This window comes from Trichoderma camerunense (assembly GCF_050948025.1).
Source record: "Trichoderma camerunense strain CBS 138272 chromosome Unknown V8C40scaffold_13, whole genome shotgun sequence".
NCBI classification, from domain to species: domain Eukaryota; kingdom Fungi; phylum Ascomycota; class Sordariomycetes; order Hypocreales; family Hypocreaceae; genus Trichoderma; species Trichoderma camerunense.
Genome location: NW_028145357.1, coordinates 801067 through 818623, shown reverse-complemented (window position 1 = coordinate 818623; position 17557 = coordinate 801067). Strand labels below are relative to the sequence as shown.

Here is a 17557-nt window from a genome sequence, read left to right as displayed (position 1 = left end):
TACAATGGTATAGTGCTTTCGGCTTACCAAAAAGCGCGACTCCTCCACTACGGCACAGCGCTTTTTCGCCCTAGGATACAGTTGCATAGACGTAAGTTAACCCTTCAACCTTCATTACAAAATTTATGAATGACTTCAAGTGTAATATATCTCTCAAGAGTGTATCCTTATTAATCTATAAGCATATATTGCTCTTTAAATGTCTATTACAAATGTGGCAAGATTCATCAAGTACGTTGTTGTGAAACGTAAATCTGTTAGGCCCGTCTTCTACCAGGTGCCTGTTCACACCTTTGTAGTATCAAGAGCTATAATTTTGCCACCTGTAACTCCAGCTGAGCTTGGGTCGGCCAATCCTCCATCTGTAACGATGTACAATATCTGCTTATCGTACCAATTCCTTCCAAAGGCCGCGCTTGTCGCACCAGCAACTGTCTGGTCCGACTTCCCACCGGCTACAATTTGTTGTTTCCCTGTGGCAGTGGTGATTCGGACGATAAAATTAGAAGGATTTGTCGCAACCCACGCGTGCTCAGCCGTAGCATCTAGCGTAAAATCATCGGCTTGGAATCCTATGTCAATCGGGTACTGCGCGCTCTTCGCGATGGTTTTCACTGGGCCAGCGGCGTTCCCGTTGACGGACAACGGTATCTTGGCAAGGAGAGGAGACTGCAAAGAGTTCGTAAAGTATAGAGATCCATCGTGGATTTTCATGCCATTAATGCCAAGCTGTAGTGCTGCAGTTGTGTTGCGTTTGAACTCTGGAACATCGATGGCGACGCTGTAATGGCCGCTAAAGATGTCTACTGCAAAGACTTGACCAAGGAAAGAGTCGCCTGTAAGAACAACACCAGGCTTGGTAGCTAGGGCGGCAAGACCGTTTAGGAAAACTGCCGGCGGAATTGCAATTTCCTTCCCTGATGGCTTTTTTGAGCTGGGATTCCCAGTGTTGTAGTCTAGAGTCCATATGCTCCAACTGCCGGGTACACCCACGCCCGCTCCCGAAAAGTTTCCAACATTGACGGCAAACACGTCGTGTCCCACTTCCGCAATTCCCAAACTGACATTGGCGTTAGGGAACGAGTATACCAGCTTAGCAGATCCAGAAAGCGGTTCGACCTCCCAGACCTCAGGCAAGTTGATGAGAGTAACGAGAAGATTGCCGTTGGATCGTACGGCAATATTCTCAACCCATGTGTTGTTCGGGAAGACAATGACATCTCGCAAAGCCTTAGAGGCGTGATTGGCTGGTTCTGTGGGCAAACCGGAGACCAAAGTGCCAAAAGTGGCAAATACAACAGAAAGGCTTGCAAAATGCATTGTAGAAAAAGCTTTGCCCCGTGAAAATGACTTGTGATTGGGCTATTATTATATGTTGCTCTGGAAGTCTCCAAGAATCCGAAAGGGTAGCGATGAAGAGGAATATATATACGTTACCATATTTCCCTATAGCGAAGAATAGGGCTAGGCCATTGCTACAGGGATAAAAATTAGATCAGGAACCTCCAGAAAACCCGAGCATCGGACTTACAAATTCGGTGATAAGCATACGGATAGTCTACAGCCCACAAGCTAGGACAAGCATAAATCGCTGAGTATCTAGAAGCTTATGTTATAAGCATCACACAATGCTCCGGGCAACGCGCATCATTATCCCAAAGGAGTATTTTTGTACAAATAGGGAAAGCTCCCGTCTAGTTGATCAATTACTCAGCGCTTATTAGATTAGCTGAGCATCGGCAAGTATTAGTTTGTTAGTCAATATGTATTAGAAATACGAGAAACCCCCTGCTTAGAGAATATTCTGCTCCATAGTTGTCTTCGCCCGGCTTATAAGTATATAAAGCAAGCTAGCCCAGAATTCATAACATATTTCGTTTCCATTACAGGATATATTTATGAAGTGGCGAATAGGGAATAATCTCTCGGTTTACACAAACATGTGCAATAACTAGCAGCATCCATAATTTCGACTTGAAGTATAATACCTGAGGATATACGTACTTCACTGGCGCTTTTTTGGGTCCTGGCTTTACATACCTGCCGTTACCCAGCCTATCAAAATCCGTATCTTTGTTAGCTTCCTGAATCACACTATATCTTGATCACTGAAGACAAAGTATTTTATCTAATCACCCTATATCCTGCTGTGATGCTCTGACTATGGTGAACCGTATAGATAATGATCAGTAAAGCACGTGGTCCAAAGGAAGACAAAAGTCGTTGAAAACACAGAAATGTCCTGATTGACGTTGGCGGATAGATCATGTTGGATTATTTGGGCGAGTAGCCTTTAGCGTAAAACAAATAGAGTATGTCAATGGTAATTAACCTACTTGTGGTTGTAGGGTGTTAATATAAATTGGCAGTCTAATTCGTTCAAGTGAGAGCAGAGGAGTGTTTATAATCCACTAGAAGAGAAAACATTCCCTCAATTGGGAATCAGTTACCTCCGTGCTCTTATAAAACGAGCATGCATACAATTACGGTATTTCTCATCCTGTCGGCCTATCACCTTTACAATAAAAGAGATTGCGTCGTATCATTCACATAGATTGACTATATAAAAGCATGACGTCTAATCTTTAGTCTATGTTCTCCAAGATAAGGCTATCGATAAAGAATGCAGAGGACCTAGATTGTCCGGGAAGAGATGAGTTTCCAGAGGGTATTGTTACTGAGATCTCAAGGAATTGGTATTCAGCACCATTTGAAGAGACGTTGATATGGTAAGGGCCCAATCCATCTGTTCCAGTGTGAAATTGAAAGTGGTTCTCGACATTAACATTTCCAAAATCAGACTGTAAAGTGTTTACAATGACAGTTACATTGCTTGAATTGAGCTTCGACGCAAGTTAGCATAGTTCGATCCTAATCTCAGACTCTTATTTACCTCGGTATTTGTAAAAACAGGCAATATGTCAAAAGTAGCTTCGTTTATCAAAGCTTCAAACTTTACACTTATATCAAAGATAATCTGGGCATCCAGTGTGCCTTGGGAAAATAAAACATTTGTTGGCGAAGTTGCCCGGCCAAACAATGCTATGCTCATTTCCTCGTCCAACAAGGAGCTGCAAGCTGGAGTTTTGGTAGCATTAAGAACCAGGCCTGGAATAGCTATGCCCTAGGAGTCATTAGCTTTAGTTCAAATGATAATTAAGGTTAAAAACAAACTTACATGGTAGGGTGACGTGTCAATCAGGGTGGAATTGGCACATCCATGGTCATTTGATACAGCAATATCATCAAACTATCAACAGTTTTAGATATACGTTTCATAACGAAGTATAGAATAAACTCACATTGAGGATAATCTGCTTACCAGAGGCAACAAGTGCCGACAGGACGGCTGAACTCAGGGTACGAAGTAAAGACATACTTGTGACAAGCTAAGCTCCTATATAGTTAGTATAAGAGGAATTCCCAAGGGACAAACCTTGTGCTAGGTTTATGTTGGCGGATAGGCCAGGCTGGATTGGCAGGTAATTAACAAGGGTAAAAGGGTTTATTTACACAACTAGTAGATAATACTCTCGTAGGTATAATTAAGCGTTATTCTGTATTTACAACTGGCTATCTAAACTATTTTAACAAGCGTATAAATAAGACTTATATACCCAGTTGAATCTAGGCTTGTATAACTCGTAAGATAAGTATAAAGAGTATAAGCTCGCTGGGCTCGTTAAATAAGTAAGATAAGCGAGACTTAATTAGCTTGTTTAGATTATAGTTAATCCGTTTGCGCCTAGTCGGTTGGCCTATTATCGCAACCTTAAGTATTAGGTCGTGACACAATGTCCCCCTCCCGTTAGTCTTATCCTTAAGACCTTGCTCCTTATAGTATAAGTAATCTACTTCCTATCCTATAAGTCCTTACCTTATTCTTTTATTCTTTTATTACTTAGTATTTAATTATTATAATTATACTAACTAAACCTAAGGAGCGTAAAACTAATAAATAGAAGTAGTATAGTAATTTTTACTTATTAATATTATCTTACTTAGTTAAAATAAATAAATATTCTACCTGTAAGTCTTCGGGTACGGAGTATTTTTTCTTAAAGAATAAATCCTTCTGTTACTTAGCCTATGTTATTAGTTAAAAATCCCTTTATAACGCTAAATAACTTTCTCCTGTATAATTTTGCAAAGTAGCTGCTTAATATATTAAGTTAGAAACAGAGATTAAAGTAGCTAAAGAAAAGTATAAGTAAAAGCTTAAGCGTCTTTGTTTAGCTAGCGTAAAGGTTAAGTACTTTTGTAAGGAGAAAAAATAATAATATTAAAAAATAATATATACTGTTACGCAGGGTATTAATAACTTAGATAAGTTAAATAGGGTTAAGTATATAGAAGCGGAGGCCTTACGTTAGGCTAAAACGTTATTACCTAATCTAATTAATCCTATAACTCCGGATCTAAAGGCTATTAATACCGATTTCTTTTTTAACGTTAATTTAGGGTCTTTAGATCTTAATTTTCTTACCTTAATAAGGGGTATTTCTTTATTGTTATCCTAGGTAATTTTAGGGGTATAGGTTCTTCTATTATAATTTCTTATTGTATTTGTAAGTATTTACGGAGTTTATTTTAGAAGGTTTTTAAAGCAGTACTAGCATATTTAAAATTGTTTTCTAGTTCCCAGCTATCTATGCTTTTATTATACCTTTTCTATTCCACTAGGTAGCGGAGTTTACTAGTAGTTTTATTTATTTTCAGTAATATTATTTTATTAACCTTGTATTTAAATTCCTTGCCTTTAATAATAATTTTATCCTTAATAAGTTCTCCAGTGTTTTTATTTATTAATGCTTTTTTTAATAGTAAAATGTAAAAAATCGGGTGTACTAGTTTTCCTTATTTATTTAGTTATTCTAGAAGGTCTAGTTTATAATTAACTTTACCGATTTTCTTTAAAATTTTATAAGGCCTAACTTTTTTATAGTTAAGTTTATTGCTTAGCCTGTTTATTTTAATATTAGCTTATTTTTCTCCTTAAGTATATTAAAGTAAGTAGACTATATCTCCCTCCTAAAGGGTTAGTTCTCTAAGCCTTTTTTCATTTATATACTTCTTTATATATTCTTATATAAGTTTAAGTTACGTATGTAGTTCTTAGTGTAGTTCTTTAAGCTTATCTACTTTAAGTATAGCTTTTTATATATCTTCTCCCTTTTATAGTATTTTATACGCTTAAGGATAATATCCTTTATTAGCGTAAAATAGTAAGAGTTTTATTAATTCTAAAACGGAATTATTATAGGAGAATTCTACGTTAGGTAAGTGTTTAACCTAATTATTTTAATTAAAGTTAATATAGCTTTATAAATATATTTTAATAATCTAGTTAGTATATTCTATTTATCTATCCGTTTATAAGTAATAAGTAGTACTAGCCTTATAGTTTATTCCTATTTTTACTATAGTACTTTACTAATATTTAAATATAAATATTAATCTTCTATTAGAAATAATTTCCGTAGGTAATTTATATTTTAAGGCTATATACTTTTATATTATATAGCCTAATTCTTCTACTATACTTCCTTCTTTATAGAGGATGAAAATACCTTATTTCATTAACCTATTAATAATAATAAAGATGCTATTATATATTATATTTATTATAGGCTCCTTTAATAGTAGCAGCTTAATAATATAGTTAAATAAAATAAAGCTTTAAGGGTACTCTAGTACTAGTAATAATTATAGTTTACCGTAAGGTTTTTATTAACTAGACTTTATTTTTATATATAAGATATATAATTAAACGATTTCTTTAATAATTTTCTTTATATTTATAAAGGCGTAGTACTATTATATTTATTACAGTGTTTTTATAACTCCTTTGTGTCTATATAATAAGTGCTTATAGACCGTTTTTATTACTTCCTTCTATAATAAGTCTAGTACCTAGATTTTTTTATTTTAATATAGAACTCCTTCTGTAAGGGTTATATTTTTAAGGAATTAATCTAATATTTAATTACTAACTTTATTTTTAATTTTGTTAAGGATAGGGTTTCCGTCTTTAATTATAAAGAGGGTGTTAATAGCTACTAATTTATAATACCTTTATACTGTTTTTTAAAACATTAACGAGGTAAGTTTCAGTATTAGTTTAAAGTAGTTTTTTCTACGGCTAAGAGCATCTACGTAATTATTTTCTAATCCTTTACAGGGTATAATTTTAAAGTTATACTTAGCTATAAGCTAAAGGTACTTTTCCTACTATATTAAAATATCTATTTCTTTAGTAGCAAGGCTTATAAGATTCTTATGGTTTAAATATATAGTAATTTTATACTTGTTGCTTAGTAAGTATAACCTCTATTCTTTAAATACTTTAAAAATAGCTATAAGTTCTTAGTTATATATAGAGTATTATAATTCAGGTCCGTAGAGTTTTTTAAAAAAGAAGGCTACTAAATATAGTATTCCTTCGTTATCTTATTAACTAAGTACTCCTCTAATTATATAGTTTAAAGCGTTTGTTTTAATAATAGCTGGCTTTTTAGGGTTATATATTTATAATACCGGTGTATTAGTAATTACTTCTTTAAGCGCTTTAAAGGCTTCTAGGGCTTCTTCTGTATAGTTAATTAGTTAATTCTTTTTTTTATTATTTAAATTCTTTTTAGTAAGATCTATAAGTGGTATAGTAATCTTACTGTAACTCTTAATAAATTATTAATAGTAATTAGCTAGTTTAAGGAAACTCTATATTTCCTTAACTATTTCAGGGACCTTCTATTCCGTAATAGCTGTTATCTTAGCAGGGTCTATCTTAATCTATCCTAGCGAGATAATATATCCTAGGAAGTTAACTTCCTATATATAGAATTAATATTTCTCTAGTTCCACTAGTAAGTTAGCTGTTTACAGGGTCTCTAAGACTTAGTATATATATTATTTATATTCTTCTAAGGTATTAAAGTAGATTAGTATATTGTCTAAGTATATAATAATAAATCTATTGATGTATTCCTTAAGGACTTCGTTAATTATCCTTTAGAACGTAGCTGGTGTATTAGTAAGTCCGAAGGGTATAACTAAATATTTAAATAATCCGTATTACGTTTTAAACGTTATTTTCTATTTGTCTTCTTTTTTAATTTAAATAAGGTTATAGGCTTTTTTTAAGTTAAAAGCCGTAAACTATTATATAGTTACTAACTAATCTCTAATTTCAGAGATTAGTAGTAGTAGTATTTAATCTTTAATAGTAATCTCGTTAAGTTATTAATAATTAATAACTAATTATAACTTCCTATTTTTCTTTAGTATAAATATTATAGAGTATTCTACTAATAAAGTAAAAATTCGAATATATCCTTTTTCTAGTTGTTTATTTAACTATTCCCTTAAGGTTTTAAATTCCTTCTTATTAAGGTTATAGATTTTATAAGTCTTAGGTTATTTCCCATTTACTAACTTAATAAAGTAGTCCTATTATAAGTATAATAGTAACCTAATATCTAATGTTACTTTATATAGTTTCTTATATTTTCTATACTAGCAAGGTATTTTAGTAAAAGTGCTTTTAAGTTCTCCTAATTCCTCCTTTTCCCTTACTTTACTTAGTATATTATTAAGTACTACTAGCTTATCTTTAAATCTTATTATAATTTTATTAATGCAGATGTATTCTGCTTTTTTACGTCGTTTATTATATTATAGTAGTACTAGTAATTTAGTTTCTTTAAACCTAACTATTTTTATTTTTTTTATAATTAGCATAAAAGGTTCCAGTTTCTCTAGCAGTACAGCTTCGCCCTTTTATATTCTCTAATATAATTAATACCCAGGTATATTTTTAATATCCTAGTAAACCTTATTAGTCTTCTATTAAATAATAAAATTATTATTAAGTAACTATAGGTATTCTAAAAGAATATTATCTTTCGGTATATCTAGAATACTGAATTTAATATTATAGGTATTCCCATTAATAATTAGTAGGAGATAATTAGTCTTATATTTAATAAATCCTTCTTCTATTTCTGTTCCTGTAACACCTATAATTTATAGCGTTTATTCCTTTTATTAAATAGGGATTTATAATTCTTTAATTAGTTATAGCAAGATTAAGTTATAGTTTAATCTGCTGTTAATATACGCAGTAGTAGCTTTATTTTTAAATTACGCGCTTACTTTAAGTTTTTTTATTCTAGTTATCTTAACTATATTAATCTATACTTTTCTCTAATTAGGATTATATTTTTCCTTAGTAATAATATTAAGGTCTTTAATTATCTATTATTATACTTATTATTATTAGAGTTTCCGGTACTATTAGTATTTATTAATGTTAAATTCGTTAATATAATACTTATAGAAGCGCTTAATGTCCTTTATGTAAGCGTAGCCTTTATTATGGTTTTTAAAGTTAAATCTATTATAGTATAACCAGTGTTAGAGTTAGTAATATTCTTCTTTTTCTACTTAATGTTTTCTGCAGAGTTCGTTTTTATACCGTAGGGGGTTTATCTTAGGATAAGCTTCCCTTTATTTATACTATTCTTTTACCTTATAGTTAAGGTATTAGCTATACAATTAGTCTAAGTATACTTCTAGGTTAACTTTAAGGCAGTATCCTTTATAGAGGTTACTATATTAAATCTAAGAGTGCTAATTACTAATTTTAGTTACGTAATATTTAATATATAGTATCTTATTATATTATTTTATTTCTAAGTAATTATATTTTTTCGTAAATAGGGTATTATACTTAAGTTATATTTCTTCTTATTTAATAAATTGCTCTTAGGTTATAATAGGGTAATAATAGATTACGTTAACGCATTCCGCTAGCTTATTATTACTAGGTACCTGTTGCTGGGTAATCCTATGCTTTTTAAGTATTTATTAAAATTTACTTAAGTCTTATTCCTAGGTCCCTTCTGGTCCGTAGTTAAAGGGTTTTTATTTACAAAAGTATTCTAGCCTTTATAATTTTTATAATCTACATTAATTATATAGTTCTAAGATATTTAGGTCGGTGTATTTTTAATTTTAAAAGTATTAGTTTACCCTAGACTCTTCCTCCTATTTATAGATAAATACATTTTCTTATTCTTTTTCTTCTTTTATAAGAGGAATATTACGGGCTTTATTTTATACTACTTTATATTTATCCTAAGTTATATTTATTTATTTATTAGTAGTAATAGTAATAGGTATATTATTAATAACCTAGTTAATCGTTCGCTAATTAACTTCCTTAGAGGTTATAGTATTAATAATAACTTATTTTAGCTGCCTCTTCTTAGGTACCTTAGGGTACTATTTTAATATTTCCTTCTTTTCCTTATATATAAGATATAAATTATTATAGCAGCTGGTCTAACTAAGAAGGTTATAGGGCACGGTTTTAATAATATTAACCTATACTTTATTAAACTTTTTATTTTTATAGGTGGATTTTTTAAAATTATTAAGCTTCCTATGCTTTCCCTAGTAGTCTTTTTCCTTATAGTCTGTTTTACTACAGTAGTTATATTTACTTATAAACTTATAGGTGTTAATGGTGTTTAGATTTATAGGTCCTAGCTTACTGTTATTGTAGGTAGCTATATTACGTTTCTTACTTTAGTTAGCGTATTACTGGGAGTTTTATTTAGGTTAAAAAGTTTATTATTTTTTATCCTTCCTTTTTTATTCCTTTTCCCAGAGGCGGTTATTAATGCTAATTACTAATTAAGTATAGTTAATAAAATTAACTATTTTTTTGTTAATTTTATGCAGTTTATCCTTAACTAAAGGTTTAAGGCTTATATAGTATACTTTCTTTTTACTATCCTTAGTCTAGTTAACCTTAGTAAGAAGTCGTAGGAATATAGTTGTATACTTAAAGTATTATCCTTTCTGTTTAATAAATTAAAGCTCCTGTTCTACTTCTTATTTTTTATTTAAAGTTTTGAATAATTTTTTAAGTTAATTACAGAAGTCTTAGTAAGATTTAAAGACTTTTTAAGTTTAAGTCTTTTATTTATCTAAAGTATTTTTTTTAAAATCTTATATAATTAATTATAATTATTCTACAGCTGCTTTAGTAAAGCAGGTGATTATAAAGATAGTTTTATCTATATCTTCCTCCAGGGTATTTGGGAAGTAGCTAAAGTATATATTAAGTTTAGTAAAGTATTTATTTATATTTTTTAGTTTTCTATTATAGAACTTAGGGTACCTGGGTTATATAACCTTACCCTTTTCCTTTTTTTTAGTCTTAAGTATAATAATTTTATCTTTAAGAGCTAGGATTTTTTCTTCTATCTGGTTAATTATAAGTTATAGCTAAGGTAGTAATAGCTGCTGCTAAGGTTAAGGGTCTTTGTTGGCTATTTTAACTTTAGGTACTTTTTTAAATTTTATATCGCTGTCTTTATAACTTTAAGCAATACTTTCTTAATTTATTCCAGCGTCTGGTATGCGGAATTTAATTATTTAGTACCTTTATAATAATATTACCTATAGTCTAAGGTAACCTTTAAATAAGAGTTATAAACGTATAATAAGCTAAGCTCCTATATAGTTAGTATAAGAGGAATTCCTAAGGAATAAACCTTATACTAGGTTTATATTAGCGGATAAGCTAGGCTAGACTAGTAGGTAATTAATAAGGGTAAAAGGGTTTATTTATATAACTAGTAGATAATACTTTTATAGGTATAATTAAGCGTTATTCTGTATTTACAACTGGCTATTTAAATTATTTTAACGAGCGTATAAATAAGACTTATATACCTAGTTAAATCTGGGCTTATATAGCTCGTGAGACGAGTATAAAGAGTATAAGCTCGCTGGGCTCGTTAAACGAGTAAGACGAGCGAGACTTAATTAGCTTATTCAGATTATAGTTAATCCGTTTGCGCCTGGTCGGTTGGCCTATTGTTGTGACCTTAAGTGTTGGGTCGTGACAATACTCGCTCAGTAAGTAACTTCTAAATATGTTTTCGTGTTACTTTGCAGGAGGGGATAGAGAAAAGAAATGGGCAGAGTAGAGAAAATAATATTTATATATACTTGAAGAGTTGTTATAATTAGTTTCATTCTTGTTATACTGACCTGCCTTATACGGTGCTGTAACGCATTAGCTCTAGGGACCCCTTATCAAGCATCCACCCCTCCTTATAGAGCATCCATCAAGCCGGGGTCCGGTGGCTGTGTAGCTCAGGACTTAAGGGGTATAACCGATGTCGGTATTTCTTAGTATTTTACATAGAAAATCAGACATTATAAATCCATCTAGCGTTTAATTAAAGTGCAAAAAAAAAAGCTATCAATAAGAGAGCTTCCAAGTTAAATTAGAAGCTTTATAACGTAACGTTATAAGTAACTTCAAAGTTGAATTTAAAGCCATTAAAAATGTAATTATTAACCAATCTTGGTATTTTAGGGCTTATTAAAAAGCCCTCTCTTCAGCCAATACAACGGCATCCAACTCAACGAATTCCCACGCCTAGTCCATCTCATTTTCGATCTCCGGGTTAATCTAGTCTACCCACTCGTATTCCCTATCCTCTAGCCGTTCCAACGACCTCTAACACACCCGTTAATTAGCAGTACCAGCTTCATACATATCCACAACTTCAAAGACCCGGAGGCCGGCTGCTGTTGTAAAAAAGGGAGCTATCTTAGCGTTATCTAATAAATTTAATGTTATAATAACCGGCGCCGTTAACGGCGGCGGCTGCTGCAGCCGATCTTACCTAGCCTCTTAATCTTCTAGTCAAATTACCAATTTAAATTAACTTAGCTGACGAGTTATATCTTTAGAAAGCTTCTTAAAATTAAGACTTCCTCGAGGACGCCCTTTACCCCGTACAACACTTGGTTCATAAGGGGCAGCAGTTGCAATATCTTCGTCAGTTCTATTAAACCAGTGCCAAAATTAAGGTATATTGTAGAGCTAGATTAGCTCTCTCTCCTAAAGTAATTTTATTAGTATATAACGGCAGGGAAGTCCATAAATAACGTTAAAGGCACAAGGGTTGCATAAAGGTGGTATTACTGATCTATCGCGATTTTTCCAAAAGTTGTCAGCAAATTAAAGCTCCTAAGTTATCAAAGTAAGAGCTACATATATAATTTATTTGCGGATAAGTGAAAACAATAGCTGCCGGGTTAAATTTAAGATCTTATTCATCCTCAGACCTTACTGATTTTAAATTTCTAGTTGCTAATATTACCAGTAGCTTATAAGGTGAGAAAACACAGTTGTAAGATTACCACCACTACTTATAATAAACTTCTTTAAAGCCAAGTATAATAACTCAGTAATTGACGTTGTAGTATAGCCAAAGTGGCGCTGTTAATTAACCTAACAGCGCACTATCTTCTTCTTCCAAGGCCACAGCCAAGTCTAAGTAATATACTTAATAGCTTTATTAGGATAGGCTTTCTGGCCGGCCTAGGGCTTTAACATAGCTACTAGCCGGCGGTTATAATCTTCTTCTATAGGAGAAGAAATAAGGTTATTCCAGTCCTTTAGAAACGACTTAAATAGTGGTACCCGCTCTGTCTGCTTAGTCTAACAGTTGTAGAAGGCCTTGGGGAAGTACTGCTTTATTTTAGCTAATATATTTATATTAACGTACCAACGGCAAAGGATATATACTGCGGTGTTAGTAGATAGGTAATCTTCTAAGGCCTTTATCAGGGTAAGCTCCCGGTCTATAACAATAACCGTTAGGTAAGGAATTTCAAATTAACTAAGAAAGTAATAAAATACACTAATGGCCCAGTTATAGTAGCTTTAGGTCTCGCCAAATAGGAAAACGGCCGCTATTTAAAAGCTTTTCTTTATTGAGGTAACCCTATAGATGTTAAAAAGGGGTATGTTAAAGCGATTGATCTTATAAGTACTATCTATAAACAGTACTAATGAATACTAACGGTACAGATTAATTACGGCCTTCGGTGTAATATACAGCGCAATTAGACGATTTTTCTCATCCCGACGGTCTTTATAATAATATAATTCGTTATTCTAAAGCTGGTTAAATAACCATTATATCTTAGTACGGTTACCAAGCTCTTGTTAACAATGTCTCAAAATAGTATTATAAATGTCATTAGCGGTCAACCCTTTAACATCAGGTATGCCTTTAAGTTGAATTTACGTAAGGATTTAGATAGGTCTAATTCCAGAATTGTACATGGAGATAATAGTCGACTTTCTCTTTTCAATAGTTATATTCCTATAACGAAAATGTACCGATAGGCCGAGTAATTCATAATTATGTTGATTTACATTATCGTTTCCAATACATCGAATTTTCCAAAGACTCATAACGTAGTCTCGGCTAATAACAAGCTTAAAGGGACAGTTAGTCATCTGCGAGCTTATCTTACGGCGCTAAGAATCAGGGAGACTAAGGTTTCCCTGTGACTTAAACCTTCTTCCTTTACTACAACGAAGTTCAACACTATTCAGCCTTGGCCGATGTCTAACAAAGTTATAGCCAAGGGGCAAGGCAACGGCGTCAAGGGCAGCCCTAGCCTCCACCGCAGATTCAAACGGCCGGCCAAATAACGACTCTATAGTCGCCATTAACGATATATAATTGTAGCTTACAAATAGCTTCAACTTTAGTCTTTAATTTAACATTAATTTCATAAAGGTTAACTGCTGAGGGATTTACAATGTCTGATTTTCTATGTAAAACACTAAGAAATACCAACATCGGTCATACCCCTCAAGTCCTAAGCCACACAGCCACCGGACCCCGGCTTAATAGATGCTCTACAAGGAGGGGTGGATGCTTAATAAGGGGTCCCTAGCTCTACTGCCAAGGATAGCTATTTATTCTTGTTGTAATACGGACTTTTACATCGACCGGGTTCGGGGGTGCGGACCGAGTATTTCTTCCGGTTGGATACCAGTGATTGACTGCGTCTTCCTACACCATGATTCGATAGCTTATTTCCCTGGTCGGATGCAGAATTCTTTTTTCTGGTAATATGCCAATGAGTAATACTGAGTTCCCTTTTGTTTCTTCTCTACAGCGACTTTCGTAGTAATGCACTTGCTGGACCTTCCCAATCTTCCCAATCCTTCCAAAAAAAAAAAAAAAAAACAATTCTGTCTGTGACTATTTGGTACTAGGTATACATGACTTTGCTACGTATTTTAAGAGCCCATTAGGTACTGACTGGGACTGAGGAACAGCACTCTTTGTATCGCAGTACTATGTAAGGCTGCTTTTCGACTCTTCATCCTTGTTACTAGGTACTTGACTAGTTTGACATACTATAGGCATAACGGCCTAGTATCAAATCCGACGACTTCATCGGACAGTTAATCATGCCGCATACAGTGGAAAGAAAACCCCTTATGTTGTTATTATCCTCTATACAAGATAATAATTTGTATGCAGCGGGCGGCGCTGTTTTTTTCACTCCACTTTGGTAATACCTGTTGCAAGACCTTACCTGCAGTAGATCTAAGCGCTAGTAACGTAGCCTGTAGACACAGATGCTTATTCTGACAAACATAAGGAGTAAGAAGAGTTTATAGTATTAGAATGTCGGAGCAGGGCCGAAGGCTTTTTTTAAAGACTGTTTGGACTGCTGCTTGAATATATAGAGATTGGTAAAGATACCTAATCCAGTGCCCTACCTAAGGAGGTATTGTGAGCATATTCCAAACACATCTCGTCAACTGATCTCACAATGTTCTAAGTGGGGTCAACGTTCTTCCATTGAAGATATGAAAGAAAGAAGAAGAGTGACAATTGTACATCGGGCGCAACTATGGCAAAAGTGAATTTATACCGAAGATGACAAACGGCTCCTACTGGCATCAATGGCTCAGCAAGTGGAACACCCGAATAAACGTACATACCTAAACTATACATAGTGAGCCCTTAGGCTTAAGTTCAAAGACAGTGTCTGCGGGGTTGGTTCACTACGGCTTTCGATACGCCGCGACTTCTCGATAATCACGTGAGTAATAAGTGTGGATGTGTTGGATGGGTTTGGTCTGTCCATTTAATTCTAAGACTGACAAACGGAATATTCATTTAGTACACTCGTTTACATGTTCCGGAAATTCGCAGTAACTGGCGTAATTCTTTGGACTTCCTGCTGGATTGAATAATAAATAGCCATGCCTTTAGACGATCATCCAAATCTCGAGTCAATCACGAGGCTGCAATTCTCTCGCTTCAAGGAACTACCAACTGAGGCACGGCTCAAAATCTGGCGCGCCGCTGTCCACGAAGCAACTGTTGGTCGAACTATTCACGTGGAGGTTTATGCACAGCTACAAGTAACTCTGCACTCCTGTTTCGCTTCTACAAAGATATTTTGCGGCCTCCACGGTAGCTGCCCGAGCTTTCGATACGGCAATGGCCTGGGAAATTGGCCATCTGACTGTATGGCCGATGGCTATTTCGCGTCAACCGACAAAGTTTCTAATCCTGAGGACTCATATTCCGCTTCTGAAATAACGAATCTCAGCCTTGCTTGCCATGAGTCTCGCACAGTCGTCCTTGAGCTATATTCCAAGGCCCTCAGAGTGTATCAAGGCTCATGGCACCAAGGTGTCAAAAGCCGCCTAGTCCGTTGCCGTCCAGAGACAGATGTCCTGGTTATCTATGCAGTGCCAGATCTAAGCCTGGGCCATCAGATTTTAGAAGGGTTAACGACTGAACGTTATTGGCAGCACCAAAAGGAAGCTATGATGAAAAGGTTTCCCTGTAGCGACACACAATTCGCTACCTTTAAAGAAATAATATCCAAGTTTCAAAATGTAGCGATTTTCACTCGCATGGGTCGTGAGCGCGAAATCCAGCGGCAAGATAGGCCAGAAACTGACGCTCGTGGGATTGCTGGCGTCGATCTCGTTCACAGCACAGATCTGAGAGCACTACTTTATTTTTTTACGTCCTTAAAGCAACTTTATCTCTGGCTCGATCCAGACTGCTGGCCCGATGTGTGGGACAATGCAATTCGAGTAGAGGATATCGAGGACCTACAGACTACCAGGGCTGCGGGCACTGCTCATATTGCTAGCCAAGCTCTGCAGAATAGGTGGTTCGAAGCTAGAAATATGCAAGACGAGTCTAGAGACTTGCTACAATCTTACAATGAAGGGGTGGAAGTTCAGAATAATCACCTTGCGATTGATGGTGTACACTGGGTGCCGCGAGCAAAGCCGCTTGAACGGATCGGATGCTATTATCCTACATCTTGGTTACAATAGCGAGCGGCTCCTTTTTTACTAGGTGGAGGTGGGCTATGAAATCCGTTGAGACCATTATGACGATACATCAAACCATAAGCACATACGGAGACATACGGAGTAGTGGTGGATAAAATGCTTAATTAGGCTGCTAGCCAATAAGAAATGCAATGAGAAGTATTATACGAAGTGGCTCATCATGAATACAAATGGGAGTGTCGCTGTTCCCGCATCTGATGCTCTGGCCCTAACGCACGATGCATCTGACTCCTATGTCTGATGCTAGCACCTATTAGCAGTATAACCACCAGGTACCTGTATCATCGATTTCAGTTGGTGTAAATAGCGCGAGGCGAGTCTACCCGGAAGTACAGCGGTATGGTTATGTATCAAATATTTGGCAATATTCGAAGTATCCCAATAAACTATAGGAAATTGTATGCACTACAAGGAAAAGGTAGGTATACTGCCTTTGAGGTATAAAGAAATTGTCGATGAATCGAATGATCAGGAATTCGATTCAGCGAGATTGCAAAATTACCAGAGGTAGTGAACGGTTCAAAAACAAAATGCTGACATAGATTAGTTTTGAACGATATTCGGCGACTGGAGAAACTTACTTGTGAACAAGATAGGGCATCAAATCATCTTGATTGGCACAAACCACTTTGGTTACGTCCGTATTTACGGCCTTGTTTGTTCAAAATTATTGAATGCCGTGGTATTTAATCCCCGCTCAGCTCAGAAATGAGAATTTTTCGCTTCATTTATTGCTTAGTACGATGATGACTTGGTCGCCGATTACTCCGTCCGTGAAGGTGGGCATCCATCATTAACGACATAATACTCAAGTACGTGCAAGTGTGGAAGCCTTGCCAAGACTCGGTCACTGTTGTCAAATCAGATTCGCCCTCGTGGAGGTTGTTGGTGTCACACAAGGCCTAGAATTTATATTTGAGGGCCCAACTGTGATCCTTCGGGCGAATTGTCATATCGAGTTGTTCCACTGCATCGGCGATGTAGCAAATGTAACCCAATTTGTATTGAGGTAGTTTGTATTTACTGAGCATTTCTACCTGCACAAAATGGCTGGCGCCTAGATGAGCAAGCCGCATCGTGTTACGCAATTTCCTGCCTTTTTTCTTTTATTTCGTTCTTCTGTTATATAGGCTCTCACTGGGCGCCGTCAGTCACGAAATCTGTTCGCTTTTGTTTGTTTGCTATCTACCGCACGGCTCAGCCTTTGAGCATCGAAACATGATAAACCCAACTGACATTCAATCTCCTGTGCCGGGGCCATTGCCACACACCAGCAAGATGGTAGATGATGACACAATAGAAAAGACAACTGCGGCTACGGACACGGAG

At 34.9% G+C, this 17557-nt stretch overlaps 4 protein-coding genes across 4 annotated transcripts; 1 reads left to right on the top strand and 3 right to left on the bottom strand.

Annotated features, from left to right (window-relative positions):
- Window positions 1–265: 265 nt before the first annotated feature.
- Window positions 266–1379, bottom strand: V8C40DRAFT_280829 (uncharacterized protein). Its single transcript, XM_083221466.1, has one exon. It carries the CDS (start codon window positions 1318–1320, stop codon window positions 286–288), a length of 1035 nt encoding a protein of 344 aa, XP_083071331.1. The 5' UTR covers window positions 1321–1379; the 3' UTR covers window positions 266–285.
- A 1206-nt stretch (window positions 1380–2585) lies between these two features.
- On the bottom strand, window positions 2586–3377 carry V8C40DRAFT_267858 (uncharacterized protein; the record flags this gene model as incomplete). The annotated part of the gene is made up of 4 exons (XM_083219902.1): window positions 2586–2843; window positions 2894–3124; window positions 3179–3250; window positions 3303–3377. 4 exons carry the CDS (start codon window positions 3375–3377, stop codon window positions 2586–2588), a joined length of 636 nt encoding a protein of 211 aa, XP_083071330.1.
- A 9915-nt stretch (window positions 3378–13292) lies between these two features.
- Window positions 13293–13610, bottom strand: V8C40DRAFT_54803 (uncharacterized protein). The gene has a single exon (XM_083223109.1). It carries the CDS (start codon window positions 13553–13555, stop codon window positions 13361–13363), a length of 195 nt encoding a protein of 64 aa, XP_083071329.1. The 5' UTR covers window positions 13556–13610; the 3' UTR covers window positions 13293–13360.
- A 1403-nt stretch (window positions 13611–15013) lies between these two features.
- On the top strand, window positions 15014–16553 carry V8C40DRAFT_250461 (uncharacterized protein). Its single transcript, XM_083216985.1, has one exon. It carries the CDS (start codon window positions 15113–15115, stop codon window positions 16208–16210), a length of 1098 nt encoding a protein of 365 aa, XP_083071328.1. The 5' UTR covers window positions 15014–15112; the 3' UTR covers window positions 16211–16553.
- Window positions 16554–17557: the final 1004 nt, after the last annotated feature.

What these genes read in the sequence shown, in the direction of transcription:
- V8C40DRAFT_54803 (XM_083223109.1), bottom strand. Translation starts at nt 13,555, where the DNA reads ATGGCGACTATAGAGTCGTTATTTGGCCGGCCGTTTGAATCTGCGGTG.
- V8C40DRAFT_250461 (XM_083216985.1), top strand. Translation starts at nt 15,113, where the DNA reads ATGCCTTTAGACGATCATCCAAATCTCGAGTCAATCACGAGGCTGCAA.
- V8C40DRAFT_280829 (XM_083221466.1), bottom strand. Translation starts at nt 1,320, where the DNA reads ATGCATTTTGCAAGCCTTTCTGTTGTATTTGCCACTTTTGGCACTTTG.